Source organism: Trachypithecus francoisi, unplaced genomic scaffold (assembly GCF_009764315.1).
Source record: "Trachypithecus francoisi isolate TF-2019V2 unplaced genomic scaffold, Tfra_2.0 Lachesis_group9, whole genome shotgun sequence".
NCBI lineage: Eukaryota > Metazoa > Chordata > Mammalia > Primates > Cercopithecidae > Trachypithecus > Trachypithecus francoisi.
In genome coordinates, this window is record NW_022681474.1 from 17,938,073 (window position 1) to 17,964,233 (window position 26,161).

General features: G+C 38.5%; 1 protein-coding gene across 3 annotated transcripts in view; it reads right to left on the bottom strand.

The window, feature by feature from the left end:
- ITGA8 (integrin subunit alpha 8) overlaps positions 1 to 26,161 on the bottom strand; it is a 215,194-nt gene that overhangs the window by 167,414 nt on the left and 21,619 nt on the right. For all 3 annotated transcript variants that reach the window (XM_033208788.1, XM_033208786.1, XM_033208789.1), the window contains exons 3-7: positions 16,779 to 16,879; positions 12,863 to 12,986; positions 7,038 to 7,099; positions 5,901 to 5,946; positions 693 to 818 (exon numbers count right to left, since the gene is read on the bottom strand). In XM_033208788.1, the coding sequence (XP_033064679.1) occupies positions 693 to 818; positions 5,901 to 5,946; positions 7,038 to 7,099; positions 12,863 to 12,986; positions 16,779 to 16,879 (459 nt within the window). The remainder of the gene's footprint in view (positions 1 to 692; positions 819 to 5,900; positions 5,947 to 7,037; positions 7,100 to 12,862; positions 12,987 to 16,778; positions 16,880 to 26,161) is intronic.

Consider the following 26,161-nt stretch of genomic DNA (forward strand, 5'->3'; position numbering starts at 1 on the left):
CACTTCATCATCCACCTTGAGTGTAAATGGTGGCTGTTGCATTTTAAGAGCTGCTGATTGAAAATAATCAGACAGAATACTCTGAAAAATTTCCTTTGGGCTCAGGTTTTGCTATTTTTGGTCACCAGCAAGACCTACTTTCTAATACCTCTCATGATGGTTTTCCACAATTTCATTTAGCTCTAAAGTGAGGTGCTGGCTACACTGACAAAACATAGCTACATTTCTTTTTCAAATTCATCAAGCAATCAATAGGCCACTAGGATACCAACGGTGGGAAACAGTAGTGGTAAAATGACATTGTGTGGTTTGTACATAATACAGTTTGAGAATATTTCAGCAACTCAAACTTCTTTTACGTGGCTCTGTTAACTAGAGAAGGCTGCTATCATGCTGTCCCTGTCACACCGGTAGCAGCCTTGCTAATATGTAGTCTCTACTACTGGTGAAATAGTTCACGTGGAAGAGACTGCTATGGAGCCAAGAAAACAGCTGCTTAAGTTATGTATTACACATCGTGGCTGGAAAAAATAGCAGTATTAAAAAGAAAAGAAAAATCGAGTCTACTCTAATAAAAGAACATTTGTATAAGATGCCAAATAACATCGGATAAGCCAGGGATAAAACTTGGATCTGCATTTACTATGCTTGTCTTTTGAAAAACCACAAATGTCTTGGGCAATGGGTCTTACCAAGGTAACTGTCATCATAGGAAGCTGGAGCCACTTCTGTCTGCTTTTCTCCTGCCAGTTTTCTGAGGATATCCTTGAATGAGTAATTTGCAATGATATCTGCAACACTGGCAGTGATCACTTGCCCTGTGTTTAAACAAATTAATACATTAACTGAATGAATGCAAGAGGCAGGCCTTCCCTGGGCAAACACACATTCCCTTGAAAGCTATGGTGGAATTGCTTGCTTTTTTGATGATGAATTTTCCTGCCTGCCACTCGAACTCCAAGGCAGAGTTAGTTACGGTTAGGTAGAACTTTCCATTCTGACCGAAGACCCGAGATGAACTACAATATTTTGTTGGTCTTCCTGCTGCTTTCAACATACACATTCCACCTCCAAATAATAAAAATATCTAAGAGTGGAGGCCAAATTTGTAGGCCAAATTTATGTGATGTAATTTTTTTTTTTTTTTTTAGCATGGAGACAGAGTCTTGCACTGTCGCCTGGGCTGGAGTGCAGTGGCATGATCTCAGCTCACTGCAACCTCCACCTCCCAGGTTCAAGCGATTATCCTGCCTCAGCCTCCTGAGTAGCTGGGACTATAGGCGCCTGTCCCCACGCATGGCTAATTTTTTGTATTTATAGTAGAGACGGGGTTTCACTATATTGGCAAGGCTGGTCTCAAACTCCTGACTTTGTGATCTGCCCGCCTCAGCCTCACAAAGTGCTGGGATTACAGGTGTGAGCCATGGCGCCCAGCCATGATGTAATTTTTATTCTGAAATATTTCAGCTGGAAGGAAGGTTTGAGATCATTTAGTCAAATACGGCTTCTTCTAGGTGGAGAAACTGAGGCCCAAAGAGTAGAGTGCATTCTCTAAGGTCATATGGTTTTGCTAGTAGGATATCAGGCATTATAACCAACATTTCCTTTGGCATTCTAATAAAACTTTTGGTATTCTTGCAAAGTATAGATACTGTGTTCAATCTAAATCATGTATCCGATTAATAGATAATAAAATATATCAGCTAAGTTAAATGAAGGAATTACAAAATCTTTGAGCCATCTGCTTTTCTTGCTAAAATATAGAGAGAGCATAAAATTACAACAATGGGAAGCAGCTAGGTCCAATGAGATCCAAAATTCAGCAAAAGAGAAATCCATGGGTACCAACATTGATATGATAAGAACTTTGACTAATCTCTCTCAAAAGTCACTCTCAGAAGTCTTGAAATATGGCATTGGGGTAGACAAGTATCTAAAAGACAGCCAGCAATTTCCGCTGCAATTTCTATGCATTCCCATGTTTACAATGGACATCTAAGGCAAAAGTGTGAGATCATGCTCTTAGGGAGAAAGCTGAAGAAATGCTTTCAAAAGACTATCATTTAACATCAATTTGAAAGCCAATTAGTCTTTGGGATTTCACACATAATTCCCACAGTCTTTCTGTTGGAGGACCACAAAAGAATAAAACTGTCAAACCAGATCATAAATATTGTCAAGTGACTGGGACTGAAATGACTATTCTGCTATTAAGACAATGGTATTTACACATGAGTTTCTGAACACTGTAGAATTTGCCAATTGTCTCTGGGTAAGAGCTAAAGACTCTCTTTCCTCCATCCCACATACACACTGTCTTTGCTGTTTCCTTTAGCTGTGTCTATAAACATTATCATGTTAAAACTGAATAAAATTTTAAATTCTATGTCTCAAACATGTGTTTCTATAAGCCATTGCTATGGCAAATTTTTAACAAATCATTTGTCTCAGACATTTTTTCAGTTTAAGGAAAAGAATAGATTATGTGAAATAAACCAAGTGAATTAGAAAACCTTCCATAAATATAATTTTCATTTTGTAGCCATCTGTTGTGCAAAAGATATAGTTTTACAGTTTGCGAAGTAATTTTTAAATACCAAAATGTTAATTATTTGATGTTTATAATTGTATATGCATGAATTGAGCTTAACATTAAGTTTATATATAATTTTATCATAAATCGGCTGGGTGCGGTAGCTCACACCTGTAATCCCAGAACTTTGGGAGGCCGAGGTGGGCAGATCATGAGGTCAGGAGTTTGAGACCAGCCTGACCAACATGGTGAACCCCTGTCTCTACTAAAAATACAAAAATTAGCCAGGTGTGGCATGCACCTGTAGTCCCAGCTACTCAGGAGGCTGAGGCAGGAGAATCGCTTAAACCTAGGAGGCAGAGGTTGCAGTGAGTCAAGATTGCACCACTGCACTCCAACCTGGGTGACAAAGTGAGACTTGTCACCAAAAAAAAAAAAAAAATTTCATAAATCTATCTCTCCTGGATCTTTCTCAATGACTTTTAAACATGATCAAGTTTCTTCCATTAAAAAAATTCCTCCCTCAACTATTAATCTCAGATTCTACTCTATCCTAAACTTTACAGCCCAAATTACAGAATCTTCTCGGTATTCTCTCTCTAGGCCTCCCATCTATACCCTGGCCTCGTTAAAATCAGTACGCAAGTGATGAAAATTTATATTTCACTTTAGATGTCTTCTGAGCTTAAGCCCGAAATACTTATGTGAAACTCTTTAGGTATTTCAAACATTTTCATACCCAACAGAACAAAAAGTAAACTCATCTTCTTCCCTCTCCAGCCCGCTCCAAACCTGTCCTCTTCCAGTGTTCTCTATCTCAGTGAACGGCACCCACCTACAGCCATTCAGTAGCAGGCATCAGAAACATTCCCTCACCACCTCTCTTCCCTTACCGCCCTATATCCAACCCATCATTTAGGCTGCTTCGTTTGCCTCCAAAGTGTTTCTCAAATTTCTCTTCTTTTTCAGTCTGTACCATCGTCGCTCTAAGAAACAGACATCTTTACCTGAAACTTATACAGCTTGTTTACCTGATCAACTTAAAAGTAGTTTATATCCTTGTAACTACTTTGCTGATAGTTTACCTTGGCCAACTTTCAATCTGTTTTCTGTAACGCAGCCAGAATGATCTTTTCAAAACATAAATTCAGTTGTAGCACTCCATGCTTAAACTCATTGCGTAATTTGTCACTATACTCAGGACAAACAACACCTTCTTACTCTAGCCTAAGCCATCTATTTAAACTCTTAAAATCTCCCAGTGGTTTCCCATAGTTTGTAGAATGAAGACAAGACAGCTTAGCATGGACTGCAAGCCTGCAATGTGAAACTTGAATAAAATTTTAAATTTCTATGTCTCAGACAAAATGCTTCTATGTGCCATTGCTATGGAAAATTTTCAGCAAATCCTTTGTATCCAACGTTTTTTCAACTTAAAGAATGGATGATGTGAAATTAACATCTATTAACATTATTGTGTTAATTTCATATCATCCATTCTTTTGTGACATTAGGGACTCCATACCATCCAAGCACTTCTTCCCTCACTCTCTTAACTCTGGTCACCTTGACTTTCCTCTGTTCTCACCCACACTGCCCTCCTGCCTCCCACAGAACATCTGCACATGGTCCCTCCTCTCTTCACCTATGTAACTCCTACGTAAGGTCCAGATCTCAGTTCAGGGTTGCTTGCTTTCCAAGTTCGTTAACCTTTGCGCTGCCGCTGGCCTATGCAGCACCTTAGCAAGAATTAGAAGACGTCATTTTCTCTGGGCAGATGCTGTCTGCACCTGGGTTCATGGCTCTGTAAGCAGAGCACAGGTTGTATTCCACTCCCTGTCAGCCAGTGGTCCCTGTCAGCCAGTGGTCAGAGGACAACACACACCTATCCACAGCCACCCTGGAAAAGCCTCCTAATTTCTCCCAGCCCCATCACCAAATACCTTTGCTTTGGAGTGTGTATCACAGTTGGGGGTTCTCGGGTACCCCTGTGAGTGTTTGATTAATGCCTGTTATTCTCTAGATATTAACCTCCATGACAGTAAGAATAATGTGTTTTTACTCATTAATGTATCCCCAGCATCTACCACAGAGCTTGGCAGAGCCTCAACACATTCTTGATGGAGAAATGAATTGTTAAGTTGCAAGAGTATTTAAAAATATCATTTACATTACAGAGTACAGGCTGGGCACAGTGGTTTATGCCTGTAATCCTAGCACTTTGGGAGGCCAAGGCAGGTGGATCACCTGAGGTCAAGAGTTCGAGACCAGCCTGACCAACATGGTGAAACCCCATCTCTACTAAAAATTCAAAAATTAGCTGGGCATGGTGGCGTGCACCTGTATTTTCAGCTACTCAGGAGGCTGAGGCAGGAGAATTGCCTGAACCTGGGAGGTGGAGGTTGCAGTGAGTCAAGATCATGCTGTTGCACTCCATCCTGGGCAACAAGAGCAAAACTCTGTATCAGAAAAAACAAAAACAAAACAAATGAGAATACAAATCGAAATGATGCTTTTGTTCTTACTCATACATGGAAGCTAAACAAATTGATTTCACTGAAGTAGAGTGTGGAAAAGTGGTTCCTAGAGGAAAGGATGAATAGAGATTCAGGTATAGCCAGAGATGGGTTAACAGACACAAAAGTACAGCCTGGTAGGGGGAATAAGTTCTTATGTTCTATAGCACTATAAGGTGACTACAGTTAACAATAATTTATTGCATATTTTCAAATAGCTAGAAGAGATTTAAAATGTTCCTTGGCGCGGTGGCTCAAGCCTGTAATCCCAGCACTTTGGGAGGCCGAGATGGGCGGATCATGAGGTCAGGAGATCGAGACCATCCTGGCTAACACGGTGAAACCCCGTCTCTACTAAAAATACAAAAAAAAAACCAAAAAACTAGCCGGGCGAGGTGGCAGGCGCCTGTAGTCCCAGCTACTCGGGAGGCTGAGGCAGGAGAATGGCGTAAACCCGGGAGGCGGAGCTTGCAGTGAGCTGAGATCTGGCCACTGCACTCCAGCCTGGGCGACAGAGCCAGACTCCGTCTCAACAACAACAACAACAAAAAATGTTCCTAACACAAATGATCAATGTTTGAGATGATGGTTATGCTAATTACCTTGATTTGATCATTACACATCATATACATGTATGAAAATATCACATGTTCCCCATAAACATGTGCAATTGTTTTGTCAATTAAAATAAAATATTAAAAGCAAAAACAACAAATAATGCTTCATTTGAGAAACTATGAATAAGGATATAAAATTAAGGTAACAGAAAGTAAACATTTAACATTACTTCTGGGCCTATCCTTCTGTTAGTAACAGTAAATGTGCTTTTCTGCTCTGCCAACAGAACATACCTTGCCAGTAGAAACTCCCAGGTCCTCCCACAATAAGGTCTCCATTCTATAAAACAGAAACAGCAACAGCAACCATAATCAGAAAAGAAACACTGAACATTTTTAAAGGGTGATATATCATTGTTAATAAGCATTGCTCTAACAATTTGTTACACATAAAAAGCAATTTTTAAAAGAGACCCTTCTATCTGAAGCCTGCAGTTCATTTTCTTCCTCTTTTGTTTTCAATTATTTAGTGTATTATCACATTAAATAATTTTAATTTCACTCAAGTAAGTTGAACTCTCTCCCTTAAGAGAGATAAATTCTGGTTTTGGGCATTGCCTCTGACAAGCAAAATATCAACATGTTTAATGCTGTGCAGTTCTGCAGACATGGTCTTTTGAGGCTCAGTGATAAAAAAAAAATTCTGTTCCAATTTATTTCAAGGCCATAGTAATGCCTATTTTTTTCCATACATCCTCAATGCCTCCTCCTTCTCAGGAGAAAGAGCAAACACTCCAGACTAGCAAATACAAACATTTTCTCATGAATTTACATCCTCACCTTTCATGCCTCATATTTTTAACTCTCAGTGGAAAATACCAAAACAAAAAAGTAATGATAAAAAATATGATAAAAGACAGTAAACAGTTTATACATTGATGAAATTTTTCTATACTATTTTCAAAACCACAGAATCTGTTCCCTCTACATTCTTACTGAACATCTCTGTTTAATTTTGTGAATGATATGTGAATTTTAATATTAATATTAAATGTAACTGGTCAATTACAGTTAAAAAAACAATGAATAGATTCCTGTGATCTTTTTAAGAAACATTTCTTTACTGAGTTTTTTGGATTTTCATTTAAAAAATTATTGCCACAAAGGGTAAGAAGAAAGGCTGTTGCTTTTCATCATGTCTATTTCTCTACTATTTAATAGGCTGCTATGTGCATAAGTTATTTACATGAAAATAAAAAGTGAACAGAAAATATTTTTGGAAAGAATTTGCCCAAACAGCTAGGTATGTTCCTTAAGATTCTTTGTTTCTTTGGTGGTGGTGGTGGCTTTGGGGTGTGGGAGTGAGAGGCAGAGGGTAAAAAAAAAGCAATCAGATTAAATATTAGAAGCTGCAAGACCAAAATAATTCACCTTATAAAAATCCAGACTAAATCCTGCTTGGCAGTAACCCTGCCCTTCCGGATCAGCATTGCCTAGAATGATCAAAATACATACATGTTATAATGTCATCATTCCTGAAATATTTTTTTAATAACCAATTCAGGATATTATGTTATTTCCTCTAGAACCTTCTAAATTAAAAATGATCAATATGTGTTTTATGTGTATTTTTTAAATGTATTCCAAGTAATTTATTAAAAAAATTTCCATCTATTTTCTTACCCCAAATATCATTGTGATTCTCTAGTAAGATCAACAGGAATAACATCCCTTTTGGCTACTATATTGGGTCTTATGACTCATGTTCATTTGAAGAAATCTCTATCTTTGACTATATTCCAAATTTCCCATGAGGCAATAATGTGTCTCTCCTTTGCCCCCTCGTGCTGAGTGAAGGCAGGTCTGTCATTCCCAACAGGTGACACCTTGAGGAAGAAGGAGCAGTGCAAGATGACCTTTGTGGATGTCATCTTCTGGGCCGCCAATAAGCGTTTCCATTGTTATGCTCTTTAATAGGAACTTAATTTTAAATTATCCTATTATGGCCAGGCGCGGTGGCTCACACCTGTAATCCCAGCACTTTGGGAGGCCAAGGCAGGCAGATCATGAGGTCAAGAGATCGAGATCATCCTGGCAAACATGGTGAAACCCTGTCTCCACTAAAAATACAAAAATTAGCTGGGCATGGTGGCGCATGTCTGCAGTCCCAGCTACTTGGGAGACTGAGCCAGGAGAATCGCTTGAACCCAGGAGGCAGAGGTTGCAGTGAGCAGAGATCATGTCACTGCACTCCAGCCTGGGTGACAGAGCAAGACTCCATCTCAAACAAAAATAATAATAAAATAAATTATCCTGTTATAATAAGCTAGGTAAATTGGGAAATTGCATTTCTGGTCACAGTCTCACTGGACATTGCAATGCTAGTGTTCACAAAAGACAAAATTCTAGTAGTAGCTTATCTTGCTTTCCATCCAATATGACTGACTAACTCATTGTCCAATAGGACCTCATGGTACAGTTGTAAAGTATAGGCAGACCAACACCATGATTTCAAGGCTATTATCAAAAGTCTGTAGGGCATTAGGACCAGGAATTTACTACTTGTAACCTGTACTTTAAAAGAGTTTCTACAACTCCTAACATGCCTAAAATAGCCAAAATGTAGTGAATTAAGTAGAGGGAATTTCAATCCTGCATAGATTTGGACATGTAAATCATTTCTTATCAAGGATATTCCTCAGTGGAAACTGAAATAAGAGGATGGGAAGGGAAACACGTCATCACAAGAAGTACTGATGACTGGGCATGTGCCTATTCAGAAGCTTTTTGAGATGGACCTGGCCTTTCCAGCTTCCCTTAGAATGTCTCCTGGTTTTTTCTTTCCTTTGGTCATTACTTAGCTAATTTTAGCACTGTCATCATCAATTTTTTACAGATGCTCCCTTTATTTTTAAAAACACTTTTTGACCTCATGCACTGTATTTTAACAAAATTTGTTCCTTATTTCACAACTACATTTCATGATTTATGGTCATGAATCCTATAAAGTTTCCTAAAAGCTCATCTCTATAATCTGGAATGTCTGAGTAGCAATTTTCTAGAAGCTCATAAGTGTAAATATTTATATGCATCTAGAAATATATATGAATGCATGAGATATTACTCTGAACCTATATGTATTCATATACATGTTCTTACATATTTTTCCATCCACAAGCCTTTAAAAATCCCTTTTAAATTCAACCCTGACTTTTTATTTTTAAGATTGTAAATTATTCAAAAGGGAAGAAACACAACCATTCTTTGAAAGTACTGCTTTAAAACAGCAGGCTGAAAACAATTAAGAGAAAACATTTGTTTTTTACAAAATACACTGAGAAAATAATGAGCTCCAAATGTTTATTGTAAGTGGTAATTATAATAGAGCATGAGGTTCTTTCCATGACAAAGTCTTTTTTTTTTTTTCCTTGTTGAATCATAATTTATGAGAGTTGAAGGAATCTTTCTTCCTGGGACTTCAGAGCATCTGTGAACTTGATAATTACGTCCTAGAGTGAACTCAGGAATCCAAGGAAGCCTGTGGATAATTTGCTACTATTTGTTGACTTCTTATCCAACAAATGGAAGGGTGTGTGTGAACCATCTCCCCCTGAATTATGAATGACCATAAGAGCCATAGGCAGGTGATCAATATGAATGAGCAGGTAATGGCTGACAATATCAATAGAGTGGGTTTGTGGTGTAAAAGTAACATGAGGTGCTTCTTTAAATTTTCTTTTGAAAATAATACTACTGATGTTTCCTGTTCTGGGATACTGACCATCCATATGCTCAGGAAGAAGCTGGCTTTGTGTTAATGATCTGTGAACTTCTTGGCCATGACGGAAAGTCTGCTTCTTAGATGATCTGAGGAGGAAGAAGTACCCGTAGGAATAGGGAGACCAGGAGGATGTGAAAACTGTGGCTATACAGCAGAGAGGAAAGAATTCATGGCAGTTTATTGAGCTATTCTGCAGCTCAACATGTGCTCCATTCTATCTTTGTTGAGCTATTAGCCTACTGTGTCTGTGCAGCTTAAGATGCAAATGTGCATTAATGTACATTTTTGAAGAATGGTTCAGGCCGGGCGCGGTGGCTCCCGCCTGTAATCCCAGCACTTTGGGAGGCTGAGGCGGGTGGATCATAAGGTCAGGAGATTGAGACCATCCTGGCTAACACAGTGAAACCCTGTCCCTACTAAAAAAATGCAAAAATTAGCCAGGCGTGGTGGCGGGCACCTGTAGTCCCAGCTACTTGGGAGGCTGAGGCAGGAGAATGGCGTGAACCCTGGGGGCAGAGCTTGCAGTGAGCCAAGATCACACCACTGCACTCCAGCCTGGGTGACAGAGTGAGACTCCACCTCAAAAAAGTAAACATAAAAATAAAAAAAGAATGGTTCAAACTCACTCTGAAACTTTTCCCCTAGAAGTCTACATTTCATGTGGTGTATTTTGATGTGAGCTCTCACATCCCACACAGGTAGTCAGGTGAAAAGGCAGAACAAGGAGTGACTAGTTTTATAAAGATCATCCTTGATGGCAGTTGGAAGAATATCCTACATTATCAAGGCAAAAGGCATATGAAGGATGGTCTCGTCTTTTTAGTTAGAGTTATTTGTAGTTCGTTGAACGAGCCCGCTTGTCGGTGAGCGCATGATCAATATCACAGAACAGGCATGGAGTATAGGATATGGATAGGTGTAAATATTGATGAAACAAGTTCAGTCATGAATCTCTCCACTCCCATTCTTTTTCTGATATATTTTGGATTTCCTTTGATATTGTTTGTGGGATTTTATCTTCAGCGTAACAATACTGACCTCTTAATAAATCCAAGAGCACAGCACTTTGAATGGAACGCGACACGAACTAGGCCCCACATTGGTTGTTGCCTGAGTCTGGGGAGTTTCTCTCCTCTCTACTCCAATAATCATTTGCTAGAAGAATCTCTTTTTATCATCTTGTCTAAAACGCTGCTCTTCCCCTGGCTTCCCCAGCACAGGTCTCTCCCTCCTTTCTTGTCTTGTTGTATTTTTTGTAGCACTTTTCACTGCCTGACATTGTATCATAAACACATTTCTTTACATTTTTGCTGTCTAGAGCCAGTTCCTTGAACAGAGGGCTTTTTTCCTCTTGTTCTTTGCTGTATTCCCTAAACATAGAAGAGTTAGTTTAGTGCTCAATGTGTGTGTGTGTGTGTGTGTGTGTGTTTTAAGAAATCCTGGCCGGGTGCGGTGGCTCACGCCTGTAATCCCAGCACTTTGGGAGGCCGAGTCGGGTGGATCATGAGGTCAGGAGATTGAGACCATCCTGGCTAACATAGTGAAACCCTGCCTCTACTAAAAATACAAAAAAAAAAAAAAAAAAAAAAAAAAAACTAGCCGGGCCTAGTGGCGGGCACCTGTAGACCCAGCTACTCGGGAGGCTGAGGCAGGAGAATGGCATGAACCGGGAGGCGGAGCTTGCAGTGAGCCGAGATCCCTCCACTGCACTCCAGCCTGGGCCACAGAACGAGACTCCGTCTCAAAAAAAAAGAAAAAAGAAAAAAAAAAAAAAAAGAAATCCTGCATTGAATAAATACTTCAGTCCCATGATCTACAAAAAACGCCTACTTTAAAGCTATTTAAAATAAAACCCTTATTCCATGGACTATCCATTCAGCTGACATTTTTTGTAATCTGAAGAAGTGTCTGATTTACTTCAGTATTTTAAAATAGAAAGCAATAATCTTCTCCTTGTTAAAAATCCTCACTAAAAGCCATCAGAGTTAAAATGTTCAAGCCAGGTGCGATGCCACATGGCTGCAATCCCAGCACTTTGAAAGGCTGAGATGGATGGATCGCATGAGCTCTGGAATTCAAGATCACCCTGGACAACAAGGCAAAAACCCTTCTCTACAAAAAATACAAAAATTAGCTAGGCATGGTGGCACATGCCTGTGGTCCCAGCTATTTGGGAGGCTGAGGTGGGACGACTGCTTGAGTCCAGGAAGTCAAGGCTACACTGAACCATGATCACAAACATTGTGCCATGATCACACTATTGCACTCCAGCCTGGGTGACAGAGTGAGACGCTATCTCAAAAACAAACAAACAAATAACAATAACAACAACAACAACAACAACAAAACAGTTCCGTTCCCAGTACTTTAGGTTTCTAAATCTCAGTAGCCTGTTGGTTAACCCTCTAATATCACTAATCTGTTTTTTCTCATGTATTTATGACATTTGATCATTATCTTCCCTACATTAATATTGAATTTTAGAAACATCATGCAAAGGGAGAAAAATTTATAGGTTTAGAGATCAAGCTAATTTGGGATTTAGTGGTTTTTTTTAAAATCAATATCCTGAAATCAGTCACTAGAATGTTCTTTCTAGTACATTTTCCTTCCAGTATGGTCTTGTGGATTATCAAGAATAAGAATGAAAATCCATAGGTTGCTTATCAACAAATCCCAGTGATCTATCTGGCACACTGAAAACTGGAGGAGGAGTTAATTAAAGGACTCCGAGTAGATAAATCCATCTATCCATCCACCCATCCACCCATCCATCCATCCATCCACCCATCCATCCATCCATCCATCCGTCCATCATGCTATCCCAAGTCTTGGGTATTCCACAGAGATAAAATGATCAAAACACAAAACCCCAAAGATGACACTCCCAGGTTTGCTTTAAAGACTACTTGGCTGCAAGATTCCTGGAACTGCCATATGAGACTTGAACTCTAAGTATACAGGGTCATTTTGAAAAAAAGGATTAAACCTCTTAAGCAGAAAGGCATATCATGCAGACAATCTGCATACACAGCTGGTAAAGAAAGAAACAGCCATTGAGAACACAAGCCAGACAGAAATCTCAAGTTGAACATATGCCCAGGTCCAACCATGCTAGCTAACACCATTTCAGCAATAAACAAGTAGAGTGGGGAGTCAGCATTCTTTAGGACACGGGGCGTGAATTTTGAACAGCAACTGACACCTTATGGCCTAAAATAAGGAACCAATCAATTCTGCAAAATATCTTAAATCAGAAGTGTTCTAAAACACAGAAGATCAGTAGAATTCCACGCCTTTGACCTGCTGTCACATCAAGACATCTGTAAGGCTGACAGAAATCTTTACTTACCCCCAAAGCTTTTTCCTTGCAACCCTGTAAGTTTTCAATGGTGTTTTGAGCCTACCTGCACTCCTGTCTACAACAAAAAAGTGCTTGAGCTAATGTCACTTTCAAGGAATAAAATTTGCTTACTGTTCCGGCAAGGAGAGAACTCGGCATAGGCGCTGAAGTTCTGAATTGCTACATAGCAGGTGCCAACTGGGTCCTTTTCTGGTGTCGGTTTAAGAGTTCTCCAGTGATATAAAGGAGCACAGGCCTAGGAAACATCAAAGACAAAAAAAACACATTTTTGCTGTAGGTTTCTCATACTATAGTTTTATTTGATTTATTGGTATAACAAACGGTTACATTATTGGGTGAATAAATTGGCCTCTAGCATGCTAATGAGTACCTTGGTCATCAGAGGTAATTACTTCCAAAAGTAATTTTTTATGTTAATACACTATAGAATTGGTGAAAATTAAATACATGCAAAAAAAGGAGTTTTTTGACAATTTTTTTTTTTTTTTTTTTTTTGAGACAAGGTCTTGCTCTGTCACCCAGGCTGGAGTGCAGAGGCCTGATCACAGCTCACTGTAGCCACAATATCCTGTGCTTACGTGATCCTCTTGCCTGAGCCTCCCAAGTAGCTGGGACCACAGGCACACACCACCATGCCTGGCTAATTTTTCTTTCTTTCTTTCTTTCTTTTTTTTCGCAGAGATAGAGTCTCACTAGGTTGCTCCAACTGGTCTCAATCTCCTGGGCTTAAGTAATCCTCTTGTCTCAGCCTCCCAAAGTGCTGGAATTACAGGGAAGAGCCACAGCACCTAGACCCCATAGAAATTAAATTTTTTCTGCCCCTAAAGGCAAGCAGAAAATGATTCCTAAAAGCAAATAACTAATATTTCTTTTCTTCTTTTTAATTGGACCTACATAAAAGCAAATGATCATGTAAACAGTGAATTAATCAGTGTGATGTCTTATGAGAACAAGTTCCTTTCTGTGTCTAATTATTGTTTTTGAAAGATGACTTTCAAATCAAAGGATGCAAACAAGCTAGTAAACTTCTGTTTTGTGACGCCCCCTAGTTTATCACCGAAGCTGCATCTTATGACTTTTAAACAATGACTTTCATCTGGATGCACTTCTCCATTTTCACAGTGTTTTTGGCTTGGTTTTTCCTTTCATGGTTTTTATTCAGGGCAAAACTGAAAGTAAAAGCATCTTATGCCTGTTTTAGCAATTTTATCAGGGGTGATCAGAAAGTCAGTAAGAGAGCATGTTAATGAGCTGCAAGCATTTCAAGGCATGAAACACGACAGGTGAAGCAATTCAAGTCTCTGGCCCTCCTTGTTATGGAGAAATGTATTGAGATAAACGCCAAAGGCCTCAATCTTTTTGAGAAAGGAGAGTTATCCACATTATTTCATAAATGCCCTCTCCATTCTAAGGTAGCAAATAACCAAAGGATTAGAAACCAAATGTCCTGGTCTTATTTCCAGCTAACATATAGAGTGGTAAATTAAATAATGTTGCATACTGTACAAATATTTGCTCACACTTTGGAACCTTTTTTGGAATTGATTTAACTGCCTACAGGACTTACATATGAAGGTTTGCATATAAAACTTGATTAATAGATGTATAACATGTTGAATTAAATGCATGCCTATCAGATAGAAGTTGAAACATAATTTTACAATACCAAATGATGATGCATTTGTTTGTTACATCTTTGCTTTTATGATTTATAATTTGTCATATCAGAAACTGATTTGATGCCTCACCCATGCCTTTTCATTTTCGGAATGTTGCTTTAGAGAAAATAAGACATACTTTATGTCATTGCCTATGACCCCCTTTTTAGGAATACATTGTGGTGAAAAGAGAGAACTGCTTCTGAATTAGTTTGCTTAATATCAGGAATATTATGGGCAAAAATGGATTTAAACAATAGCAAGAAAAACATGATCTGGCTGCTTTTGCAGAAGTTTAGATTCTAACAAGAGCACTGTATGGAAATCCTCTTCAAGGAAATGAAATAACATTTTGTTAGGAATGAAGAGAGGAAATAAACATGTATAAAACATTAGCATGATTTGGACTTCCGTTTTGCTTGCCTGAATCTTCTGTAAATATTGTACATGATTCTCCAAATACTCATCTCTAAAGACAGAATCCTAGAACACAGAGCTGCCAGCCTGCCTTCTAACTTGATGGTATTATGTCACACTTAATTCCAGAGAAGTGAAAAAAAATCCCAGTTTGAAAGTGGTCTGTGCTTCCAAATGTGTCCTTGGTAATTTGGACCAATGCATAACTACTTTTAGTAAAGACAACTCCTAGTGTCAAATAAATTACCCTTCTACAACTTTAGTTGTTTGGTTTTGCCTCTCTATCTATTGTCAAGTCTTGGCCAATACCTCAAAACTCTGTAACTCTTCTAGGTTCCCCAAGTTATCTGGTTCATAAATTCAGCATAAGGTGCGGATGCAAAAGCACAGGGAAGTCTACATCATGAAGCATTCACTTGTGTAGCTTGATCTCATCCAACTGGCCTCACCTTCTGTTTCACCAAAAGGCATTTCATGCCACGAAAATGCTTTCCAGTGTTTGTCTGATGTTAGCTCTAAAAAGTTACTCTTTTTCAATCTGCTCAGTTTCACATTGATGTGAAACATACTGATGTGATATATTTAGGTTTTGACCCAAACCTGCTGTGTATACTCATGGTACCTGGATATATAAAATGATACTTCTCGAGGCAGGATTTTGCAGTTATAAAATTGCACCATATAGGAGAGAATTTAAATGTTCAATCTGCTAAGTTTCAGTGTTCAAAGAAAAAATTTAGCTTGAAATATACTCTGTATTATCCTATTTCCCATCACATATTTTAGAAAATGCATGCATGCCAAAAATTAATCACTTTTATTATGAACATGGTATATTATTTTAGTTTCCATTGTTTTGAGGGTTTCTACAATTACTGAATAAATATGCAACTATTATGTGTTACAGATAAAATTTCAAGACACATTCAAAAAAATCAAAACTATCCAAAAGATTTTTTAAACCCCAAACAGTTATTACACAGAGTTAATTTTTCAACAGCAAGTCCCATAAGTCATATACCACCTTAAAAAGTTCTTACCAATTCTGGAATGTAAAACTTGTATTAATGCAAAGACAACCCTACAAAAACTATGTTGTAAATGTTGGATTTCTTAACTAGAGGGGACTATATACACTTTATACATTACCTGTTTTATGTCAAAATCTTTTTGGGGTTAACCACAGACTAAATAAAGTAAGGCATTTCCTTTAGATACTTATTCTTATTAAATCATAATTCAAGTAGCTTTCAACAAATCCTAAAAGCCAAAGTTATTGCTTTATTGTTGTAAGGAAATTAAAGCCAATAGGTTGAAAAGTTCCCCAAACTAAAAAAGACTTCCAGATTACTTCAACAGTCATTTGCTTCTTGATAACTTAGACACGTATCATTGCTCAGAACAATAAAATAATAGAATTATAAAGTCATAGCACTTTGAAGCTGAAAGATTATCTATTTGGGAATGAGTGTTTTTACTTTAAAAAGTATTAATGAACTCAGAGACTCATGCAGTCAGCCGTTTAAAAATTATGAAAGACAGCTTTCCTTTCGGTGGAAAAAGGATCAATGAAACCAAAGCAGATTAACTTAGCCTCCTTATGGGAATAGTCCTATTTTTCTGGTCAGATTTTAAGTCGTCCCTAAGTCAGTCTTAAGCAGTATAATATTTTACCACTTTAAGATTTAGCTTTTACTTTTCTTAGTTGTTTTTGAAATATTTGAAAATAATTAACTGCTTTTCTGGAAAACAGGCTTTATTTCTGATAACTTTAAACACTAAAATACATTCCTTAATTTTAAGCATTCAGTTTCTTTTAAAATGCCAACAAGCTTATCACTGAAAGTCTAACATGTTCCTATAGGAAAGAGCTTTCCTAAACATGAGCTTTAAAACATTGCAGTGCACACCGTACTCCAAAGCAGCAGCACAAGCCCACGGCTCATACTCACCACAACTTTTCCCTTGTGAGCTTTCACTGTTGCTCCAAACCACTGATTGGATTTAAACTCAATATGTTCTTTGGTTCCATTAACTCTGATTTTTCTGTTGTCTGACAAAGAAAATATGAATAGTTAATAATTTGTAAAACATGGCAGCCAATTAAAACACATAATAAATTTGTACATTAAAAATACTTGAACTAATACAAATCCTTCTCAAACTCCTCCAAAAAAATTGAAGAGAGGCTGGGTACGGTGGCTCACGCCTGTAATTCCAGCAATTTGGGAAGCCAAAGTGGGAGGATCATTTGAGTCCGGGAGTTCAAGACCAGCCTGGGCAACATGGTGAAACCCTGTCTGTACCAAAAAATACCACAAAACAAAACAAAACAAAAAAAACAGTTGGGCGTGGTGGCTTGTGCCTGTAGTCCCAGCTACTCAGGAGGCTGAGATGAGAAAATCACTTGAACCCAGGAGGTGGAGGTTGGGTTGCAGTGAACTCAGATTGTGCCACTACACTCCAGCCTGGGCAACAAAATAAGACTCTGTTTCAAAAAAAAAAAAATTGAAGAGAAGGAACTAATCCAAGGGCCAGCATTACCCTGGTACCAAAGCCAGACAAGGGCATTATAAGAAAAGAAAATTACAGGCTAATATCCCCAATAAACATAAATGCAAAAATTTTCAACAAAATACTAGCAACCCAAATCCAACAGCACATTAAAAGGATCAGTGATCATGTTTAAGTGGGATTTATCCCTGGAATGCAAGGATATGTCAACATAGCAAATCAATAAATATACTACCCACATTAATAAGATGAAGGACAAAAACCATATGATCATTTTAATAGATGCAGAAAAAGCATTTGACAAAATTCAATATACTTTCAACAGAAAAACTCTTAAAAAGTTAAGTATAGAAGGAATGTACCTACACGCAGTAAAATCATAAATCACATGCCCACAGCTAACATTACACTTAGCAGTGAAAAGCTGAAATCTTTTCCTCTAAGATCAGGAACAAATGCCCACTCTCACCACTTCCATTCAACACAGAACTCTAAGTCCTAACCAGAGCAGTTGGTCAAGAAAAAGAAAAGACATCCAAATCAGAAAAGAAGTTAAATTGTCCTGTTTGCAGATGACATAATCTTATATATAGAATGCCCCAAAGATTTCACTAAGAAACTATTTAAAATGATAAATCCGGTAAAATGGCAGGACACAAAATCATACAAAAATCCCATTTACAATAGCACTTAAAAAAATACTTAGGATAGATGGCATTGGCCAGATGAAGACTAGCGGTGCCTAACACTTGCTCCCTTACAAAAAAGGACCAAAACAACAACAGACAACTACATTGCAACCAGACTAACTTAAGGAGATTACTGGAGTACAGCAAGGGAATGGCAAAAACTCTGTGAGAATAGAAACTCTGGATGGCCGCAGAGAGAGGGGAACAAAACGTCTTGCTTCCACCATTTCATCTCCCAAGCCAGGATGAACTCAGAACTAGGAGGGAAAAGAAGAGCAGGAGGCCTCCTGAGCCCCATCACTGTCATGGACACCTGCAGTCTGCTTCGGGAGAATTCTGCAGTCCTCAAAAGCCCTGAGCCCAGCTGTGGAGCTACCTGCAGTTCACACAGCGGAGAAACTTCAGAGATGGAGCTCACTTTGTACCCCACTGCTGTGACCCAAGCTGTTACTGCACTGAGCCATCTGGAAGCAGGAGTCACTACTAGAGTGCATCCTGCTCTGGGGGCCACTAGCCACTGCATCCCTCCATCCTTGAGCCTCTGCCAACATTGCACTATCCTCACACACGCACAGCAGTGCACCAATCCCCAGTCAGCCTGCTGCAGCTCCCTACACCCTGGGCCCTTCACCTCCCCATCCCAATTGCTGCTGTGCCCTGCTGCCAGCTACTCAGAGCATGGGCCCAGCAGAAAAGCTGAATCCAAACCCACAGAGGAGCTGCACCCCTTTGGCATCAGAAGCAACCTTGTGCTTTGGCCCCAGGGAATTGGTGCTTTGGTGCAGAGGAGCAGGTGTGATTCTGCACTCAAGCCCGTGTTTTGCCCACCCTCTCCAGGAAACATAGCTTTCTCTGAGCTGTATTACCCAACCTTTGGGCCAAATGGCAGCAGCACCCACCTCCCTTAAGTGCTAGAGTTCAGCCCTCCATAGTGTGAGCTGCTGAGGCTCCCCACTCCCTGGGGAGCAAAGCCAACATTGCACTGCTCCCTGTCCCCTGGTGTCCAAACTACCACTGCACCCTACCATTCATAGGACTTTGCTGCCACTGCACCTGGCCTCACAGAGCCTGGGCCACCGGTGTCCACCACTCCAGGGTTCAAAGTCAACACTGTGACTTAAAAGTGGAAATCCTCTCATTTGCCACAACATGGATGAACCTGATGATATCATGCTAAGGCACGAATAATTTTGTGCCTGAAACAAGCCAGGCACAAAACCACAGATAAACATAGAACTACCGTATGATCCAGCAATCCCACTACTGGGGATATATTCAAAGGAAATGGAATTAGTATATTGAAAATATATCTGCACCCCCATGTTCATGGTGGCACTGTTCATAAGAACCAAGGTATGGGATCATCTTAGATGTCCTTCAACAGATGAATAAAGAAAATGTGGTGTGTATATGATGGAACACAATTTAGCCTTAAAAGAGGAAATCGTCTCATTTGCCACAACCTGGATGAACCTGAGGATATCGTGCTAAGGCACAGATAATTTTGTGCCTGAAACAAGCCAGGCACAGAACCATGATCTCACTTACATGTGGAATCTAAAAAAGTCAGACTCATAGAAGCAAAGAGTAGAATGATAGTTACCAGAGGGTGGGAAGGGCAGAAGGGATTGGGGAGATGTTTGTCAAAAGGTACAAAGTTTCAGTTGGGATGAATAAATTATAGAGATTTATTGTACAGAGTTGACCAAGAGAATAGATTTTAAATGTTCTTAATATACACACACATATACACAAAAGGCAACCATGCTAGGTAATGAATATGTTTATTAGCTTGATTTAATTATTTCACAATGTATAAATAGATCAAAACATTACATTGTACACGATAAATATATACAATTTTTTGAGACAGAGTCTCACTCTGTTACCCAGGCTAGAATGCAGTGGCATGATCACAGTTCACTGCAGCCTCGACTTCCCTGGGCTCAAGTGATCCTCCCACCTCAGCCTCTCAGGTAGCTGGAAATATGTGCACGCCACCATGCAGGGCTTTTTGTTTGTTTGTTTGTTTGTTTTTCGGTAGAGGCAGGGTTTTGCTGTGTTGCCCAAGCTTGCCTTGAACTCCTGAACTCAAGCAATCTTCCCGCCTTGGCTTACCAAAGTGCTGGGATTACAGGTGTGAGCCACTGTACCCAGCCTTATACAATTTTTGTCAATTAAAAAAAAAAACTTGAGCACCAATTTTCATATAGAGGAGGATTTCTCTTTGATTAAGTCTAAGTTAGAGCATGACTCCCATTAGATAAATATAACATGAAAATATGTATTCAACCATGACATTTCACAACTTAAAAGAAGCATTTTCTTAAGATTTGCATTTCAGAGGTAACTGTCTTGCAAACTTAGTGTAGACTCTGGTATCCTTGAATCTGCACTTCAGTTATTGATTTCATATTGAAGACCATATATTTATAACTACTCTAAAGATTTCCAAATCTTTTCAATAGTGAAACACACGGGATTCTGCCTACTCTGAAGAACAGAGGCTTCCCAGCATGTGTTAGCGGGAACCAGCAGGAAGGACTCCAAAGTCTTGGTTTTTAACTGAATAACACATGTCTACACAGCCACAGTATATAACACCCCAACACAATTGTACATACACTTTGCAGATGTCAGCATGAGTGGGGCCATCTGGGTAGAAACTCAACCCAATTATAACACACTTTAGTTCTTAATAAAAAGCATGCATCTCGGCCAGGTGCAGTGGCTCATGCCTGTAATCCCAGCACTTTGGGAGACCAAGGCAGGTGGATCACTTGAGGCCAGGAGTTCGAGACCAGCCTGACCAACATGGTGAAACCCTGTCTCTACTAACAATACAAACATTAGCTGGGTGCAGTGTTGCACATCTGTAGTCTCAGCTACTCAGGAGGCTGAGACATGAGAATTAGTTGAACCTGGAAGTGGAGGTTGCAGTGAGCTGAGATTGTGCCACTGCACTCCAGTCTGGGCAACAAAGTGAGACTGTCTAAAATAAAATAAAATAAAATAAAATAAAATAAGACAAAATAAAGCAAAGCATGCATCTTTTCTTTCACTCTTGATTTCACATTCAACTATTTCACACGTGGTTCTAATTGCATAGTTTTAACTAGAGCTTTATCAGTAATAGCTAATGAATTTCAAAAGACATTTGTACTAGGGCATCTTATTTGTGTGTTTCCTGTGGTATGCATTTTATTTTTCTTCCTTGACTTTATAAAAATGCATTACAAAATAAGCTTTTTATTCCTATTAAGTGAGGCCAAAACAAACATGTAATTAAACTTTCAATGGAGTTTACTTATGATCACAGACTGTTTAAAGAATAAATTATACATACTCAATCTTAACCTAAAATTTACATTTTGACATGTCAGTAGAAAATCATGAATTTCCCTCTTAAAAATCTTATTCTTTTGATGTTTCCAGATGTTTTTAAAAAACAAGTTCTGGAAATCCTCACCCAAAGTGCACATGACTAACAAAGCATTACAGCATCTTACAGTTTATAGCTTAAACTGGAAAATATAGACATTTCTATTTATGTCTAGGCAGCTTGGAAGTTGATAGAATTTGAAGCTGAAGGTTCTTGCCGTCAATGATTAGGTGACCTTGGGCAATTCATTTAATCTTTTGCAGTTTTGATTTCTTCTGTAAAAAGGGGCTGAGAATAGCTTCCTCTTCTCCTCCTGCATAGGTGATCATAAAGTCAGGAAGATTCCGTGAGATAAGTGAGCATGAAAGTTCTTTGTAAATTGGGAAGTCATACAACAGAAATCGTGTAGCGATACAGCTGAAGATCCATAGGGTTTTTTTTTTTTAAATCTCTTAATTAGAGATAGCTTAAGATAGTTTAAGACAGCATAAGTCTGTTGTTTTGTTATCACAGTTTAGTATCACCAGCTTAAGGTATCCCCACTTAAGCTGGGATGTTGATGTTGTACAACAGAAATCTTGCAGCAATACAACTACATGAAGGTCAATGGCTTTAATATATACTTATTTTTAAAAATCTATATTATATATAAAATATGTATAATATCTATATGATATATAATATATTTATATTTATAATACATCTATTGTATATAAAATATATCTATAACATATACAAATATATCTAATATATTATAGATTTACAATATATCTCTATAAAATATATAAAAATAGAGATATAATATATAATATAGTGAATATAATATTTTGTATATTTATTAATATATATTATAATATGTAATAATTATATCTATTATATATCTATATATATCTTAGGAACCTAGAAATTCAACCTAAGTCCAAGAATTCAAAAGAACCTCTCAGAAATACAAGTATAATATGTTGTTAGTAGTGACTTGTGGCACTCAGGAATGAAGTTATGACACCTCAACATTGTCAAGGTGGCTTAGGTTACACACAGGGAGAAAGTACTAGAGTGGTCTTAAAATTACTAAACTATAAAAAAGCCATGAAAAGAAGACCAGTGCCTCAAAAATTCAAAGAGAGTTAAAGGAGATCCCAAAAGGACTTCAGAAGAGCCGGCTTCAGTGAGGAAGGAAATGAATTCTAGGGAAAAAAAGAAGCCACAGGAAGAACCGGACCTTCCTTTGCTGGTTAAAATTCTGTAATTCTGCCTGTGTGATTCCCAAGATCTCTTTTCTGCCATTATAGGGTGAACTGTGTAATGACTTGATTGCAAGTGTCAACTGGGCTACTTTTCAGTAATACATTTCTTCTGGACTAAGGGTACAAATGAATGGGCTTCATTAATTTCATATCCAATCCAAGGATTATAACAAAGCAGAATTCCACTGTCCCAGGTCTCTATGTACTGAGACGAGTTTTTAATCTGTGTGTATCGTCCTCTCATTGACCTTTGAAGTCAACAAATCACCTTTCTAAAATTCTGTTTTATTATTTCGATAAATTATCTGACTTTGAACCTAACATTGTATTTGAATCAAATTTCAAATAAGTAAGATGTGTGTGGGTTGACTGTGAAGGTGAGCTTTCCCTAACTTCTTATTTCCCTTTTCTAAGCAAGGTTCTTTCATGCCAAATAAGCTGACACACTGCTCATTACTGTGTCAGCCTAGTGCTCAATGAACCTTTGATGCATGGAGGATGTTTTTGATTTAATTTGATCTGACCTTTAGTGAAAACTACTTCCAAGTAATGTCTGTCAATACTCAGCACTGTGTCAGCCCTTCCAGTCTCTTTTCTTTATGGGAAGGACTGAACGTATGGAAAATACATTTCTCAGACTTTCTAATGAGCAGGATTCTGAATGAATGAGAGGCTCAGGAGAGATTTGAGAACCGGGAAAGAAAGAGAAGCCATGTTTTCTGGTGACAGCCACAGGAAGCATGTGGACATCAGCGGTGACAGATGTGATGTTCTTCCAGCAGCTCCCAAATATCCTCCTGACAATCACCTCTTTGGTCCTTTGGACAGCAGAGATCAAGTCCTGTGATCCCTGAACTTCCACATTCCTTGATCTGCAGGTAGCAACTTTCCAGACTTTTACACCCTATCCTTGCCGACGTCCATGAAAGCCTGCCAGACTCTGCGTGAAATTCCTTCCTAGTTGTAACACTCAATGTGCTTTCTGTTTTCCTAACCAAACCTGTTGACTGACATGGGACAACACATTTAGGGTAGGGTCGCATGTCCTCTGAAGCAGAAGGAAGGCATCGGGTTACCCTGGGAGGACTGTCAACCCCACAGAACGCACAAGGACCAGTGGTTCCGGGAGACAATGGAGCCCATTAGTTACCTAAGGGAGTCTCTCAGCATATCACAAACTATGGAGAAAGCAAAGGCAAAAGCTCAGAAAAGCTTTTATAGGGGCCGCATACATTCTCAAGTTTTCTAAGTGGCAGGAGGTGATTAACAAAGCTAACAAATGAAAACCAAAGTGAAAGTTTTTCAAGAAAAGGAGGAATATGTCAGAGTCCCCAAATCCATGAGAAAAAGACTAAAATTCAATAGAAAACAATTTCTAAGGATCCGAACAGGCATTACAGGTAAAGATAAATTAGCCAGAAAATTCAGAGAAATAACCTGAGCCTCAAATTAAAGCAATATAATTTGCCACTTGTCACTTACCAATCCGGCCCCAAATTAATAATATTTGCTCTACTTCAAGACAATAATTTGATGCTGAAGTTTGGAACAGCCATTTGGCACCATGTATCCAAATTTTAAATGTATATTTCCTTCTGATCAAAAAATTGTTTCAGTATTTTGTTCAGTGGAAATAGTAACACAGTGGCTCATGCTTATAATCCCAGCACTTTGGGAGACCAAGGTGGGAGGATCGCTTGAGGCAGGAGTTCAAGGCTACAGTGAGCTATGATAGCGCCACTGCACTCCAGCCTGGACAACATGGCAAAACCCCAACTCTTGCCAAAAAAAAAAAAAAAAAAAAAAAAAAATTAGCCAGGTATAGTGGCCCATGCCTGAGGTGGGAGGATCAGTTGAGCCTAGGAGGTAGAGTCTGAAGTAAGCCAGGATCATGCAACTGTACTCCAGTCTAAGTGACAGAGTAAGAGTATTCTGTCTCTAAAGTCTCAGAGTAAGTACTCTCCTGTCTCTAAAACACACACACACACACACACGCACACACACACACGATATAGTATGAAAATATTTTTACACTGTTTGTGACACCAAAAACTGGAGCAACTTAAATGTTTATAAATAAGAGACTCAAAAAGAAACGTCTGCTATCTATAAGACAAAGATTCAACTGTTATACACATATGATAGATTTGTATTCACTGATACAGAAAAACACCTACACGATACATGTATTTTTAGCTTTTCTGAGGCTTTTTAAAAGTACAGAGAAATATAAGGACTTTAATACGTGAAACACAGGTAATTCTCACTAGGAAGAATCAATAATTGTGAAGAATGGACAACATTTGTGAATTGCGATTCACAAACATTATGGTACCTTTTGACACCTGTCCCCTGTTACATTCCTCTCCCCTCCTCCCCCTCCAGAGGTTACCACCATCATTAATTAAATGTATGTGTTTCTGGCCATTTAAAAAATAATGCCATGAATAATATAGGGCCATGGTCTACAATGCTTTTCCTGTAAAGGACTAGATAAATGTCTTAGGCTTTGCAAACTGTATAATCTTTGTCACAGCTACTCAATTCTGCCCTGTAACAAAAGCAGCCCATAGACAATATGTGAAAGAATGGGCTTGGACTTGGCTGTGTTCCAATAGAATTTCATATTTCATATAGGAACACGGAAATTGAATTGAATTTTATATAACTTTTATGTGTCATGAAATATTATTCTTTAAAAACATTTCTCCAGCCATTTAAAAATGTAAAAACTACTCTCAGCATATAGGCTGTGCACACACAGACGGTGGGCCAGTTTTAGTTGTAGTTTGCCAACAATTGATAGCGTAGTCTTTGGTGCAGTCTTGTAAACTAAAGAAAAATGGTATTATATTTTCTTTTTCATTTTATTTTTTATTTCAATAGGTTTTAGGGGAACAGGTGTTGTTTGGTTACACCAATAAGTTATTCAGTGGCGATTTCTGAGATTTTGGTACACCCATCACCCAAGCAGTGTACACTGTACCCAGTGTGTAGTCTTTTATCCCTCACCCCACTGCCACCCATTCACCGGAGTCCCCAACATCCATTGTATCATTCTTATGCCTTTGTATCCTCATAGCTTAGCTCCCACTTATCAGTGAGGACATACAATGTTTGGTTTTCCATTTCCGAGTTACTTCACTTAGAATAATGGTCTCCAATTCCATCCAGGTTGCTGAGAATGCCATTATTTCATTCATTTTTATGGCTGAGTAGTATTCCATGGTGTATAAACATACCATACTTTCTTTATCCACTCGTTGATTGATGGGCATTTGGGCTGATTCCATATTTTTGCAATTGCAAGTTGTGCTGCTATAAACACACATATGCAAGTATCTTTTTTCACATAATGGCTTCTTTTCCTCTGGGTAGATATCTAGTACTGGCATTGCTGGATCAAATGGTAGATCTTTTATTTCTTTAAGGAATCTCCACACTGTTTTCTGTAGTGGTTGTACTAGTTTACATTTCCACCAACAGTGTAAAAGTGTTCCCTT